Source organism: Rutidosis leptorrhynchoides, chromosome 5 (genome assembly GCF_046630445.1).
Source record: "Rutidosis leptorrhynchoides isolate AG116_Rl617_1_P2 chromosome 5, CSIRO_AGI_Rlap_v1, whole genome shotgun sequence".
NCBI lineage: Eukaryota > Viridiplantae > Streptophyta > Magnoliopsida > Asterales > Asteraceae > Rutidosis > Rutidosis leptorrhynchoides.
Genome location: NC_092337.1, coordinates 280,575,001 through 280,592,874, shown reverse-complemented (window position 1 = coordinate 280,592,874; position 17,874 = coordinate 280,575,001). Strand labels below are relative to the sequence as shown.

Sequence of the window (17,874 nt, the reverse complement as noted above, 5' to 3'; positions counted from 1 at the left end):
GAGTGATGAAGAAGAATTTCTATACAAACCTCCCATTCCAAGAAACGAAGAAAAATGTGAACAAGAAGTTCAAGTAGAAGTGAAAGAACCAAGAAAAGATCACTTGGAAAAGGTTAACAAACCAACTCTACTTACTAAAGTAGGAGACCCAGGTGAATTTATCATTTCTTGCTTGCTTAATGATGGTGCTATGTATAATGGACTCGCAGATTTAGGAGCAAGTGCAAATGTTATGCCTCTTTCCTTATATAAAAGATTAGGTGTGGGTAAATTAAGACCAACCAGCACAGGTGTTCAATTATTTGACCAAACCATTAAACACCTGGTTGGAATAGCCACTACAACAAAAGTGCACTTATAGGACTTTTTTTCCTGGGACCTAGTAAAATAAGGTCGTAAAAGCTACTTAGATAGGACCAGACGATATTTAGGGTCCCATTATGATATACTCTTTTAGAGTGGGGTCCTAAAGAGCTCTTTTATGGGACACATTATTTTTTTTGTGTCCTATAATCAAATATTTTCATAGGACACTTAAAAAGTGGATCCTAATAGAGGAGCTTATAAGACCTTTATTCATTAGTGTCTCATTATGTGTTTATGTAATAGAACACTTGTTATGAACGTCATATGTAATATACGTTTAGAGGCAATTTATTTCCGAGAGTCTTATTATATTGTAGCATAGTAGGACATTTTGTACATATGTCACATAAATGTATGTTATTAGGACGAATTAGTTTTTGGGGTCCTAATTATCATAATAGTTAATATGATATAATAGAACATTTAAATTGTGTATCATATAAAGGGACTTTATAAGACATTGAAATGTGTGTGTTTTATTATTTGGTAGAGTAATATGACACATGATATGACGGTCATATAAAAGTTACTCTTATTAAGACATTTATTTGTGTGAGTCGTATTATAGTAGATATAATAGGACACTTAAATTCTTTAATAGGACACTTTTAGTTTTTGAGCTCATAATTATCATATGATTTCATAGGACACTTTAATTGTGAATCATAAAATGTTTCATTATAAGACATTTAACGGTTTAGTGTCGCATTATGTGTTAATTCAATAGGACACTTTATATACAAGTCATATGATATAAACTATCATTGGACTTCTATTTGTCCTAGTCGTATTATATATTTAGCTAATAGGACATGTAATACTTATGTCGTATCATTATCAATTTTTAGGACACTTTTAGTTTTTGGGGTCATCATTATCATATGATTTCATAGACACTTTAATTGTGAATAATAAAATGGTACTCGTACTTTATAAGACACTTAATGGTGTAGTGTCGTATTATGTGTTAATTTAATAGGACACTCTATAATAAAGTCATATGAAATAAACTATAATAGGACATTTATTTGTCCTAGTCATATTATATATTTAGCTAATAGGACATGTAATACTTATGTTGTAACATTGTCAATTTGTAGGACACTTTTAGTTTTTGAGGTCATAATCATCATATGATTTCATAGGACACTTTAATTGTGAATCATAAAATGGTACTTTATAAGACATTTAACAGTTTAGTGTCGCATTATGTGTTAATTTAATAGGACACCTTATATAAAAGTCATATTAAATATAGTATCATAGGACATTTATTTGTCCTAGTCGTATCATATCTTAAGTTAATATGACATGTCATACTTATGTGGTATCATTGTAAATATTAGTACACTTTTAGTTTTTTTTTTTTTTGTCTTAATTATCATATTATTTCACAGGACACTTTAATAGTGACTCATTAAATGAGACTTTATAAGACATTTAACGGTTTGGTATCACATTACGTGTTAATTTAATAGGACACTGTAACAACCCGTCCTAATCCATCTGGACGAAATCTTCAACAGTTGGTCCCATTACGAGGTCCTGACCTCTATATGCCATGAACGACTCCATGTAATATAAGTAAATGCACAGCGGAAGATTTCTTTCATACCTGAGAATAAACATGCTTTAAAGTGTCAACCAAAAGGTTGGTGAGTTCATAAGTTTATCATAAAACAATAAAATTCATCATTTTGATAGACCACAAGATTTAAATGTTGCATGGTACAAATGGGCCCGAATCCTATACCCACCTGTAATGTACATGCGATATCTTTTAAATACGGTACAACTTTCTCGTGTACGAAATCATCTTTCATAAATCTTAGTAACCGTACACATATCTTGTGCACAAAAATAACATACACATAACCTGTGTACAAAAATCATTCTCTCGATACATAACATTCATATCAATTGGTGGCAATTATCATATCCACATAATTCAATGGTGGCAATTATCATGTCCACATAATTCAATCGTGGCAATTATCATGTCCACATAATTCAATCGTGGCAATTATCATGCCTACATAATTCAATAATAATCCGCAGAACTTCGGTCTGCATAATAATTCATTCGAGGAATGTTTTGCTTGTGTCTATCTCGTCAAACATTTATAAAAGCATTTCATGTATTCGCAATTCAAAATATATTTCAAAAGCATTTAATAAAGCAGTTATAAAAACAGCGCATGTATTCTCAGTCCCAAAAATATAAAGAGTAAAAGGGAGCAAATGAAACTCACCTAATGTATTTTGTAGTAAAAATACATATGACGACATTGAACAAAAGTAGGGTTGGCCTTGGATTCACGAACCTATATCATTGATATATTTATTAATATACATAATTATAATCGAATAAATAAATATATAAATTTATTATTTATATTATTTTATATTAATAATATACATATATGTTTCATATATTCATTTTGTATAGAAAAATATAAATTTCATTATGTTATATGTATTGAATATATTTTTATATATAATTTGTTTGTTAAAGATATTGTAGTATTTATAATAATGTTAGTAATGGTAAAAATGATAATAATGATAATACTTATTATTACAAATAAAGACAATAATGTTAATAATTATTTTAATGGTTATGATAATGTTAATGAATATAATAATTATAACTTTAAAATATGAATTTTTACTGTTAATGATATTTATGATAATGATTTTAGTAATTATATGTTAACAATACTCATGATAATATAAATGATGATACTTATAATTATATTAGTGGTAATAGTAATAGTAATCTCAATATAAATTTTAATACTGATAATAATAACTTATAATATGATAGTTATAGTAATACTTAACTTAAGAATAAAAACAATATTAATTGTATCAATCTTGTTACTATTGTTAATCTTAATAATAATACTTTTGTTAATAATAATAATAATAATAATAATAATAATAATAATAATAATAATAATAATAATAATAATAATAATAATAATAATAATAATAATAATATTAATAATAATAAAATTATATTAATAATAATAATAATGATACTAGTAATACTACCTCAAAGTAACAAGTTTCCAACAAGAAATGCCACAGTCCAGGCTTGAACCCACGATTTCTCGCTTAACCATTTTCCTCCTAAGCCCCTGAACCATTGGCTTGTTTCTGTTTTTAAACACGCTAGACTGTTTAATATCATGTATGAATCTGCTACCTATTCTTTTTAAACTCACAAACCCTTTTCATCAACATCTAACCCGTTTATCATTTCATGTATCACTATCACCTTATCTATTATTATTACTATTTTTATCATGCTCGAAAGATCATCAACAACCTATTCGCTATTCACGTATCATCATTAATATCATAACCTCCTTAACATAATCATCATCTTGTCTTGATCACAACGTATATCACCACTATTAATTCATTTTCGCTTTAGACTATCATCATCAACTTAAACATGTATCATTACAATCATATCAACATCATCTTCATCAATAAACAGAAAATACATTTACTGCAGTAAAGAATAAGGTATCTAGCTCATTTTATGATTTGATATGGTTGATGGGCTGCAGCATCCCACTTAATGTAGCAGCCCAATTTAGTAGTAACTAGCAACCAATTCCCACACAATTTTCGGCCCAATATCAAACAGGTCCATAGTCAAACCCTTATACAATCACGGCCCAAGACAGCTTCTTTCATTAAAAAGAAATTCATTTGCAGTCGCCAGGATTTGAACACAGGACCTCTTCGATAATCACCAACACCCTCCTGAACCATTGAACCATTGATCTGTCTGATACATTTCTGAAATAACTAGTATACTAATTATATTTAACTCATATTTTCCTGCCTAGTCTCTTTAAACCCATTTAACTACTTGATCCATTATTAGTTTTAATCTTCATCATCAATCATCATCTTATAATCTAAATATCGTCAACCTCATTAATATGAAATCACGGTTTCATCATGCTTCCATCATCCTTATGTCATTTTCCATAACATAACATAACAGACAGATTCAGATAATAACTAATAATACTTTGTATAATTAAAGAATTAGGTATGATCACATGTACCACTTTCTCCTTTACAACTCATCTCCCACTAACATCAATCATTACAGTCACTCACTAACTCTTTTGTTTCACGATATTCACCATCATCCCCTCGTTCATATTTAATAGGTAGGGATGATAATTAGCAGCTGTAGTCATCATAAACGAAAGTATTAGCAGCTGTACACGCAGACAGGAAGAAAAGAATACGCTGTAGCAATCATGGGTTGGTTAAACGATGACTTTGTTGGAAACAGAAAGAGTATTGCAGCTGTAGCCGTAGTTTGTATCATCAAACAAATAGAGGTGCAGGCTGCAGCATTTATGAACTATGGTGGCTGTGGTGGCTTGCAACCAAAACAGAAAGAAGAAAAAAATAACGAGTATTAGTGATGGTGGTGTTGTATTTTATGGTGACTGTTTAATTGGTTTTGGGTTTGGTTCATTAATAGGAACATGAAGATGTAGTTGATGGTGAGGATTTTGGGTCGAAAGAAAAATATATATAAGAGAAAGAGAGAAGAGAAATAGGTGATGGTTTGTTTGGCTTTCGATCATAAAACAGAAATAGAGACTACAAGCGTAGCAGATATTGGTTTTCTAATTTTTTTGATATAAAAACATTTGAGAGTGGTTGTAATTGATAAGGGTACTGATGAATTGAATGGTTGTCCATATCATAAAGAAAATCGTGGGAATTATATCAGGATATGGTTGACACAAAAGATTTATTAGTACAGAAATATATATAAAAGAAATAAGAAGGTGATATCAGATTGTACTATCGATTATGATGTTTAACCAACTAGGGAATTCAGAAAAAAATGGAATACACTTTTGATAGCAATCAGTGACTGAATTTGTATTTTTATTTATATACACGTTTTATATATTTATTGTTAACAATTAATAATTATAATTATATTAGTAGTAATGTAAATACGAATAATACTAATATTAATGATAATAATAATAATTTGTAATGATAATAATGATTCTTAAAGAAAATGGTAATACTAATATTTAATAGTATTACTAACATTAATCATATAACTAAAATCCTAACTTTACTACTAGTTATAAATATAATGATATTAACAAATCAAATGTAACAATTTCAATATTTTAATTTTAATAATATTGATATTAATAAAAAAAAATATGAATGTAATAGTAATCATATAATAATTATAATTACATGGAAATTACCTTTAATATAATACGTTTTATTTATTATGTAATATTATTATATATGTTATTTGACAACACTTATTGAACATATGTATATTTCAATTTAATAATAGAATTCATATATAGATTCATATATATACTACTATATATATAATTTGTTTTAAATATTAGTTTGGTAACTAATTATATGTATTTATATATAAGTTCATTTTAAATTATAACTATTTTATATTTTATTTTCTTATTTAATTCTAATGGTTAAATCAAATTAATATATACACTTATTTTATATTTACATATATATATATTTAGTTACTTGTTTATTTACACGCAATTGTTCGTGAATCGTCGGGAATAGTCAAGGTCAAATGTATCCATTCTAATTAGTTCAAAATTTTTAAGGCTCCACATTACAGACTTTGCTTATCATGTCGAGATCATATGAGATTTTAAGTTTAAATTTAGTCAGAAATTTCCGGGTCGTCACAGTACCTACCCGTTAAAGAAATTTCGTCCCGAAATTTGAGTGGAGTTGTCAAGCTAACAGTAAATATGTTTTCATGACGAATATGAGTTGATATATAGAGGTTTATCATCATTGAATAATATGATTGACCAATTCGATGATTCGAAGAGTACAAATGAAGCTATCACAAACGAGTGAAATGAATAAATGTAGGTTTGACCTAACCGGTGATGTGGTCTCGATTGCTTTCTGGAATTCAAGGGATTTATAAAAAATCTTCGAAATCTAATTAAGATCTGATTCTTCGGGATTTAAGGAAATTAAGATTTCTCTAATTAAATGCGGACATCTGCCTTGATTTCTCTGTCTGGCATTTCCATTATAAATTAAAATCTTCCATTCCATTATTCTCACCATTTCTATACTTTCTTTCTTAGTTCATATATCCCAAAATATTGTGAAAATGCTTAATCCCGTTCTAATCTTTGATATTTTTCTAATTATCATTTCTGTCATCCTTCTTTTCAATCTTCCACCAGAAAAATCTGTTTGCTTCTACTATTACCTTGTGTGAGACTATTCTTAATTATACCGTGTCTTCATATTGCTATTCGTATCAATTTTCACGGTTTGTAACCTCCGTGTTGTTATTGGACTTTATATTTTCTCTTATATTTTGGAGCTTTTTGCCTTTTTATTCTCCTCTCGACCTCTAGTAACGCGAGTAATGGTCCAGAATTCATAGATATGAATTTCGAAATGAACATAGTTAATGTTCTAAGAAAGAAATGGTAATAGCACGATCTTGATTCGTCAAATTACCAGAATATCCAGAAAAGATAGAACTATCAAGAAAATATGTTCTTGATATGTTTATATATCAGATAAAATGTAAGAGTCGTGTAACATGGCACATGATGACGTTATAATCTGTGAATCATCATGTCCCATTAAGAAACTCAGCATGACTTACCGTAATATAATCAAGTTGATCAAGTGTCATTATATTATACTAACTCATGCATCAGTTCCCAACATTACTTCAATGACATTCATATTTTAAGCTCGAAAGTTATAGAATATAGAAACTAACAGTTTCTATATGATGTAACACTGATAGCACGAAGAGATTAATGATTTCAGATAAGAATAGTTATGAAAATATCTTCAGAAATATGGAGGATATTTATAATGAAAGATACGATGATATCTTTGAATTTCTAATATCGGAGGATGGTGAAGAAAATTTGTCCGTAAGGGTTCAGAGTCAGAAGCAAGGTATTCGCTAAAGATTTCATCAGAAACAGAATCATCAGGATTCTTATTGTACAAGTTTAGTGCTTGTGATTTGTTCAGAGACTCCTTCATAGTTTGCTCAATCCGTTTTCCAGTTCCAACTTTTCTGAGCTTTTCCAACATACTATTCTTTATTATCAAGCTTCTGGTTGTTAAGATCGTTTACAGTTTTTACTGCTTCATCCAGCTTTTTCAACAATCCGAGTATTGATTCGTGGACTGGGTGCTTTTCAAAATTTTAGAATCGAAGGTCATAATTCTAAGAGATAAAGGTTATATGTATACCTATAACTGTTGTTGTAGAATTGTTGTGAGATTCAAAATACTGATTGCTGATTCCCGGTAATTGGTATGGCAATACTCGTTACAAGATGCAGACGAATATATGATAAGGTTTTAATGAACAAATATAATGGTTCTTCAAAGAGACTTTAGCCAATGAGTAATGAAGTTGCTGGTAAGTTTACTGCTAATGTGGTGATATATAAACGGTTCTTCGGTAACGATGACGAAGTGACAACGTATATATCGAGGTTATAATAAGGCTAGTCTGACTGAAAAGTCGAAGTTGTCTTGTTGGAGCTGTGACAAAATTGGCTAATTTGAAAAGAAATTGCAAAGTTATTTTCGGTAATAGCAATGTCGAAAGAGCTAGTACAGATACGTGTTAAACGTTTACTCAGATTCCGAGTGTGTTCAGGTGCATAACTATATGCATCAATCTTTTCTTCGATAGATGAAGTGCGGTTGGTTTATCCTCTCGATTGAGGTGTTTTCAAAAATCATGAAAGGTTTGAACGCAAATTGTAATCGTCAAGATACAAATGAAGTTTAAGATGAAATCAAGTGGCAAACTTGAAGAATTGTTTAGTTTTATATGTTATAGTCAATATTTTAATTCATTTTAATTGTCCAATGTTGGTAGTCCACAGTTGATAGTCCACAGTTAGCAATTTAATAATTCATATATAGTTTAATATATAATATTTGAATTAATTAATACGTATCGTGACCCGTATTTGTCTCAGACTCGATCACAACTCAAACTATATATATTATTGTAGAATCAACCTCAACCCTGTATAGCTAACTCCCGCATTACTGCATATAGAGTGTCTATGGTTATTCCAAATAATATATATAGATGGGTCGATATGATATGTCAAAACCTTGTATACGTGTCCCGATATTTAAAGTGCGTAAAATAAATAACAGAAATTAAATGACAATAAATAAAATTGTGAGAATTAAATTGCGATAATTAAAATGTAATAAGGAATTAACAGTTAGCTAGGAACAGTTAGCTAGGATTTTTGTTAGCGTGAATTCTTAACAAAATTTTTCTCATAGTTAATTTATTTGTTTCTAACAAATTTTATTTTGTCCAATGTTTTCTTCATTATGCCACTTGTTGGATTCTGATAGATCAAAATCCAAATATGAAATTGAATGAAAAGGGTTATTCTGCAGTGAACGGGTACGTATATCGGTGGTTGTAAATATGATAGTAAATGACTGTTGAATTAGATTCGAAGAATGTACAGTGTAACTTATTAATGTGAAATCTAAATATTCCTCGGGTATTACCTACCCGTTAAAATATTTTCACCATTAACAGTTTTAAGAGAAATTTTCAATTACAATCTTTATGAAAACATATATACATATATATTTTCTTCAGATGTAATATAGATTTAATGAGTTCATACGATATTAACTCATCTAATTTACCGTTAGAACAAGAATATATAATCTCTAAAACATTAGAGATTACATAATTGCCATGTCGAACGAAGATAAATGATGTAGAACGATTCGTAGAACGATTATTATGCTCGAGATACATAATGAGATGTTGAGGCATGAATTGTTGATGGTACTGGTGCTGCTACTGATGTACTATTGGTGCAGGTGATGTTGCTGAAGCTGGTATGTTTTGCACCATACTTTCCAAGGCTACAACTCGGGCACGAAGCTCGTTGACTTATTACTCCGGAATGATTGTCGGTAGGAATGAGCGAATGAATAAGGTTTAGAATTTTAGATAGAATATAATCGGGGCGACATACTCTGGAAGTGAGTGTGAAAGTGGTGTTTCGAATGGGTTCACCGGTAAGTGCTTCAGGTTCTTCGCCAAGAGGTGTATTCGGTTGGTGGAAGGGATCGCCTTCTTCGGTTTTCCATCGGTTAAGTCATCTACGAACCCATCAGATGAATTGGGGATGGCCGATTGGTTGATTCATTCTGGTGACGCCACTTTCAGTGCTTAGATGATTATCCATGTCGGAATAGCTGGCGGAATAACTATCGGAATAGTTATCGGAATCTAAGGGACTCGAACTGGTTGAGGGACTCATCTCGTACGATCAGGTGAAGGATTTTCGATAAGAAATAGATTATAGGATGTAGATTAGTACCCTTGATACATAGTTTACATATGCATATATAATACTAAAATCCCATAAGTTACGGAGGAACCTACAGAATCTGTCAGGCAAAGGTAACAATAACAGATACGCTAAGATATGATTTAGCAGATACGCTAAGATATGAATTTTGTCTGTACACTATTCATGCAGTCAATGCAGTAAGATGTGTCTAGACTAAGAATAATAAGCATGTATTTTCTTAAGGATGATAAACAGATGATTTCCGACAAGAAATGATAAGCAAAACTTTTGATATGCAAACACGGTCGAAGTCCAGACTCATTAATGCATCTTAACAACTACTAATTAGACACACTAATGCAAGACCTGTTTCACTAAGACCACCGCTCTGATACCAACTGTAACAACCCGTCCTAATCCATCTGGACGAAATCTTCAACAGTTGGTCCCATTGCGAGGTCCTGACCTCTATATGCCATGAACGACTCCATGTAATATAAGTAAATGCACAGCGGAAAATTTCTATCATACCTGAGAATAAACATGCTTTAAAGTGTCAACCAAAAGGTTGGTGAGTTCATAAGTTTATCATAAAATAATAAAATTCATCATTTTGATAGACCACAAGATTTAAATGCTGCATGGTACAAATGGGCCCGAATCCTATACCCACCTGTAATGTACATGCGATATCTTTTAAATACAGTACAACTTTCTCGTGTACGAAATCATCTTTCATAAATCTTAGTAACCGTACACATATCTTGTGCACATAAATAACATACACATAACATGTGTACAAAAATCATTCTCTCGATACATAACATTCATATCAATTGGTGGCAATTATCATGTCCACATAATTCAATGGTGGCAATTATCATGTCCACATAATTCAATCGTGGCAATTATCATGTCCACATAATTCAATCGTGGCAATTATCATGCCTACATAATTCAATAATAATCCGCAGAACTTCGGTCTTCATAATAATTCATTCGAGGAATGTTTTGCTTGTGTCTATCTCGTCAAACATTTATAAAAGCATTTCATGTATTCGCAGTTCAAAATATATTTCAAAAGCATTTAATAAAGCAATTATAAAAACAGCGCATGTATTCTCAGTCCCAAAAATATAAAGAGTAAAAGGGAGCAAATGAAACTCACCTAATGTATTTTGTAGTAAAAATACATATGACGACATTGAACAAAAGTAGGGTTGGCCTTGGATTCACGAACCTATATCATTGATATATTTATTAATATACATAATTATAATCGAATAAATAAATATATAAATTTATTATTTATATTATTTTATATTAATAATATACATATATGTTTCATATATTCATTTTGTATAGAAAAATATAAATTTCATTATGTTATATGTATTGAATATATTTTTATATATAATTTGTTTGTTAAAGATATTTAGTATTTATAATAATGTTAGTAATGGTAAAAATGATAATAATGATAATACTTATTATTACTAATAAAGATAATAATGTTAATAATTATTTTAATGGTTATGATAATGTTAATGAATATAATAATTATAACTGTAAAATATGAATTTTTACTGTTAATGATATTTATGATAATGATTTTAGTAATTATATGTTAACAATACTCATGATAATATAAATGATGATACTTATAATTATATTAGTGGTAATAGTAATAGTAATCTCAATATAAATTTTAATACTGATAATAATAACTTATAATATGATAGTTATAGTAATACTTAACTTAACAATAAAAACAATATTAATTGTATCAATCTTGTTACTATTGTTAATCTTAATAATAATACTTTTGTTAATAATAATAACAATAATAATAATAATAATAATAATAATAATAATAATAATAATAATAATAATAATAATAATAATAATAATAATAATAATAATAATAATATTAATAATAATATTAATAATAATAAAATTATATTAATAATAATGATACTAGTAATACTACCTCAAAGTAACAAGTTTCCAACAAGAAATGCCACAGTCCAGGCTTGAACCCACGATTTCTCGCTTAACCATTTTCCTCCTAAGCCCCTGAACCATTGGCTTGTTTCTGTTTTTAAACACGCTAGACTGTTTAATATCATGTATGAATCTGCTACCTATTCTTTTTAAACTCGCAAACCCTTTTCATCAACATCTAACCCGTTTATCATTTCATGTATCACTATCACCTTATCTATTATTATTACTATTTTTATCATGCTCGAAAGATCATCAACAACCTATTCGCTATTCACGTATCATCATTAATATCATAACCTCCTTAACATAATCATCATCTTGTCTTGATCACAACGTATATCACCACTATTAATTCATTTTCGCTTTAGACTATCATCATCAACTTAAACATGTATCATTACAATCATATCAACATCATCTTCATCAATAAACAGAAAATACATTTACTGCAGTAAAGAATAAGGTATCTAGCTCGTTTTATGATTTGATATGGTTGATGGGCTGCAGCATCCCACTTAATGTAGCAGCCCAATTTCGTAGTAACTAGCAACCAATTCCCACACAATTTTCGGCCCAATATCAAACAAGTCCATAGTCAAACCCTTATACAATCACGGCCCAAGACAGCTTCTTTCATTAAAAAGAAATTCATTTGCAGTCGCCAGGATTTGAACACAGGACCTCTTCGATAATCACCAACACCCTCCTGAACCATTGAACCATTGATCTGTCTGATACATTTCTAAAATAACTAGTATACTAATTATATTTAACTCATATTTTCCTGCCTAGTCTCTTTAAACCCATTTAACTACTTGATCCATTATTAGTTTTAATCCTCATCATCAATCATCATCTTATAATCTAAATATCGTCAACCTCATTAATATGAAATCACGGTTTCATCATGCTTCCATCATCCTTATGTCATTTTCCATAACATAACATAACAGACAGATTCAGACAATAACTAATAATACTTTGTATAATTAAAGAATTAGGTATGATCACATGTACCACTTTCTCCTTTACAACTCATCTCCCACTAACATCAATCATTACAGTCACTCACTAACTCTTTTGTTTCACGATATTCACCATCATCCCCTCATTCATATTTAATAGGTAGGGATGAGCATTAGCAGCTGTAGTCGTCATAAACGAAAGTATTAGCAGCTGTACACGCAGACAGGAAGAAAAGAATACGCTGTAGCAGTCATGGGTTGGTTAAACGATGACTTTGTTGGAAACAGAAAGAGTATTGCAGCTGTAGCCGTAGTTTGTATCATCAAACAAATAGAGGTGCTGGCTGCAGCATTTATGAACTATGGTGGCTGTGGTGGCTTGCAACTGAAACAGAAAAAGAAAAAAAAAATAACGAGTATTAGTGATGGTGGTGTTGTATTTTATGGTGATTGTTTAATTGGGTTTGGGTTTGGTTCATTAATAGGAACATGAAGATGTAGTTGATGGTGAGGATTTTGGGTCGAAAGAAAAATATATATAAGAGAAAGAGAGAAGAGAAATAGGTGATGGTTTGTTTGGCTTTCGATCATAAAACAGAAATAGAGACTACCAGCGCAGCAGATATTGGTTTTCTGATTTTTTTGATATAAAAACATTTGAGAGTGGTTGTAATTGATAAGGGTACTGATGAATTGAATGGTTGTCCATATCATAAAGAAAATCGTGGGAATTATATCAGGATATGGTCGACACAAAAGATTTATTAGTACAGAAATATATATAAAAGAAATAAGAAGGTGATATCAGATTGTACTATCGATTATGATGTTTAACCAACTAGGGAATTCAGACAAAAATGGAATACACTTTTGATAGCAATCAGTGACTGAATTTGTATTTTTATTTATATACACGTTTTATATATTTATTGTTAACAATTAATAATTATAGTTATATTAGTAGTAATGTAAATACAAATAATACTAATATTAATGATAATAATAATAATTTGTAATGATAATAATGATTCTTAATGAAAATGGTAATATTAATATTTACTAGTATTACTAACATTAATCATATAACTAAAATCCTAACTTTCCTACTAGTTATAAATATAATGATATTAACAAATCAAATGTGACAATTTCAATATTTTAATTTTAATAATATTGATATTAATAAAAAAAAATATGAATGTAATAGTAATCATATAATAATTATAATTACATGGAAATTACCTTTAATATAATACGTTTTATTTATTATGTAATATTATTATATATGTTATTTGACAACACTTATTGAACATATGTATATTTCAATTTAATAATAGAATTCATATATAGATTCATATATATACTACTATATATACAATTTGTTTTAAATATTAGTTTGGTAACTAATTATATGTATTTATATATAAGTTCATTTTAAATTATAACTATTTTATATTTTATTTTCTTATTTAATTCTAATGGTTAAATCAAATTAATATATACACTTATTTTATATTTACATATATATATATATATATATATATATATATATATATATATATATATATATATATATATATATATATATATATATATATATATATTTAGTTACTTGTTTATTTACACGCAATTGTTCGTGAATCGTCGGGAATAGTCAAGGTCAAATGTATCCATTCTAATTAGTTCAAAATTTTTAAGGCTCCACATTACAGACTTTGCTTATCATGTCGAGATCATATGAGATTTTAAGTTTAAATTTAGTCAGAAATTTCCGGGTCGTCACAGACACTTTATATAAAAGTCATATTAAATTTACTATCATAGAACATGTGTTTGTCTATTACATCGAAACATAGTAACACATTTGATATGTAAGTCATATCAATGTAAGCATTTAGGAATGTTGATTGTTTAATAACACGGATGAGTTTTTTGTGTCTTAATATTATAAAAAGGAGTTACAAGAATCGAATTCAGTGATCTATCCGATTACACACTTTTGAAAATCATAAAATTATGGTTATAACATACCTTGCATTGACAATTCAAGTTAAGATTGTGACAATTCCCATTAAGATTGTAATCAATTTTGTTATAGAGGTTTCGGAAAAATCCGGTTATCTAGCATTGGTATTATCCATTAGCAACTTGTTAGGAGATAAAACTGTTGAAACCTGTGTATCTGAGATTTATTACAACTGAAAGATGCCATAAGTATCTTATAATCCGGATGGTACAGAAACTAATTCCCATTCAGCATCAGCATATCCAGAAACTAATTCCCAACTAATTCCCAACAACCAAACATTCAAAATCAAAGCGAAAAACTTATTGTTGATTCACGAGGTTATTTTTAAAAAGAAACGATGTACTTACATTCAATAGCTACAGACCCAAGTTTGGTGGCTCGTAAAGCCGAAAGAGAACCTAGAAATCCACCAAGTGGTGTACGTACAACACCAACAATACATACATTTGTGGATTTCTAGATTTCATGAACAAATGTAAATTGTTAGTGTTGGAGCCAATACACATGTAGTATCACATATAAACATATAATAACATAACAATTCTGTATATACATGCGAGAATATTAGCAATACCACTTGGTTTGATTTTATCAGAATCATCAGAAACTGCAGCTGGAGGCATCAGTCACATAATATTCATTAGCATCAATCTCGTGAAGCTTTAATAGACCTGACATGTTTCTTCAAAGGAGTCTGATATGTCATCTTTATCCTCCGAAATAGCCTCCAAGTCACTGTTCGATGAGTCTGCATCTGCATCCTCCATCTCCACTTTCAGCAAACCCGTTTCATGAGCATGTACTTCAATTTCAGTCACATGAATAACATCAACAATGTCCTCCTTTATACACTGCATCTGTCTGGTCGCTATACACACTCGGCCAACACTCATGGCTTTGTTTTTCTCATTATCAAACATCACCACTCGGCCAGCTACTTGTTTGATGAGATTTGAGCTCACACGCATAATGGTAATCCGTTTAGTTCCACCCAAACCAACCTTTCATCCACATCAAAATTCTGAGTAATAGGTCTATTAATCGAATACAATGACTTTAGAAAGACATTATGATTGAAATTGTTACAAACCTCATGTGAATTGAAATGGAGCCATAGCCGAAATCCTCCCACCTGATGAATGGAGACCTCATCAAATCCTTCTTCCTTGCAGATCCTTTGAAAGTTCATCAAAATATTGATGTTGTTTACTTTCATCATTGCAGCATCAGATGTGACTGGGATGTGGATCAATTCATGATCAGGCACCACAATCTTCTATTTGAAGGTTACTGTTGCACCAGTAAATTTAGGTGCTTTAAGCACGAAAGCTAACGATGAACCCACTTCAGACCTTCTTCTTTCGTTTCACAAAATAAAGCGAATATTGTAGAATAAACACAATACATTAAAGATAATCAGTTCAAGTTACCAAAAGTTTCAAAGTTAGTTTCTAAGAGAGGTACGCCTAAGATACACAATATACATAAGATTTTCCACGATCATACACCAACCATACATCAAGCAATTCTTTTTACACAAAAGATGGTAGACAAACATTTCTCAGCATGTAGGACCTCTAAATTCCTATTTCCAACTTATAACGAACATATCAAAAATGGTGGGCATACCCAAATGATTCTAGCAACTCTCGTATCTGGACATTTATACAGTAATACGGGAATCCTCCAACAAATACACGGTCAGGTCCTTCAACTCTGCCGATACCAATGAGAATAGGTTATAAATAAAAAATTCATCTTCGGAGAATCAAAATAATGTTTGAAAGATTTAATAACCTACCTAAAACTTGATATAATTTTTATTAAGCTCTGCTAGTGACTTAATTCAGACATTCAATAGCAAGAACCAATAACTGTATGGTACAAAATCCGACTCACCCTGGAGTAAGCCCAGCAGCAGCTGAATTTAGGCCTGGACTTGGATATCATAAACAAAGAACTAACGGATAAGAAAACGAGAAAGATGTACTGATAATTGTGTACCTCGAAAATGATTCCATCCAGTGTCATTGCATTACTTGCTTCTGCAACGGTCCTCAACTCCACAAATGTGGACTTCTTTACATGATTAATTAATGTATACATTGACAACCGCATCACCTGCTAATTAACCTTTACATTAAGCTAAAACAAAGTAGTGAACCCATGTTCAGGTTTTCATCTCACTGATGTATAGCGAATTTTGAGGATTGTTATGTAAAAGAGCCGTACTACCAACCCAAAATACATATAAACTATAACCCATTTTTATCTTGAAGAAAACTACATTTGCACAAAAAATGAAACAGGCCAAATGCAACAATAGATATAAAATGCAAATAAACATGTACATCTTAACATCAAACACCCAAAGGATACCTGATGTGACATCAAGAAACCTTAAACCAGAAAATATGTCAAAAGTAAGAAGCAAAAATAACAACGATATACTTCAGCAGAAAATACATTCAGCATACCCCAAACAAAACACACACATGAAACATATAGAACATGAACGTATCTCAAGTTAAGGACAATATTACAGTAATTTTTTTTTTTTTTTCACAAAAAGAAATAATAGCAACAGAAAGATAAAGACAAAATTTATAATCTACATTCCAACTAACAATAGCAACAAATACTTGGTAGGTCCGCACATTAGTATTACATAGCAGTTAGTATTACATCGTTGTAATTTTGCAGCTAATATGTACATTGAAGAAGATACTGTTTTTATTACAAAAGTGTTGTTGAAATGTTGTTGTTTGTAGATCCTTATCTATAGTGTTCATAAACAAAACTTGTTTATTTTCATACCTGGTTTTGTTGTTCTAGACCTTCATTTTTGGATCATTGGTGGGTGTATACGTGTGGACATTTGGTTAATATTTTGATAGTTAACAATCGATTATGCTAACAATGATCTTTTTGTTAACCATCAATTAGCCATAAAAGACAATTTAATTCGCTAACTGTAAAAGTTAAATAAGTAGAAACTGAGACAAATGTTAATTCATATAGATATTTGCAGTGGCCAAAACGAACCTGAGAAAAAAATGAAGCATATGTTGCAATGGCCAAGGATTTTCGCTCG

General features: G+C 30.0%; 1 protein-coding gene across 13 annotated transcripts in view; it reads right to left on the bottom strand.

Moving 5' to 3' along the window:
• Positions 1–15,149: 15,149 nt before the first annotated feature.
• LOC139848236 (uncharacterized) overlaps positions 15,150–17,874 on the bottom strand; it is a 4,591-nt gene continuing 1,866 nt past the window's right edge. For 2 of the 13 annotated variants that reach the window (XM_071837964.1, XM_071837967.1), the window contains 4 exons: positions 17,826–17,874; positions 16,785–16,901; positions 15,871–16,680; positions 15,150–15,781 (listed from right to left, as the gene is read on the bottom strand). The exon at positions 17,826–17,874 is cut by the window's right edge and continues 22 nt beyond it. In XM_071837964.1, coding sequence (XP_071694065.1) covers positions 15,443–15,781; positions 15,871–15,999 — 468 coding nt within the window. In that variant the 5' untranslated portion in view covers positions 16,000–16,680; positions 16,785–16,901; positions 17,826–17,874 and the 3' untranslated portion in view covers positions 15,150–15,442. The remainder of the gene's footprint in view (positions 15,782–15,870; positions 16,681–16,784; positions 16,902–17,825) is intronic. The other 11 variants (XR_011759878.1, XM_071837973.1, XM_071837969.1 and 8 more) reach the window with 10 other exon arrangements.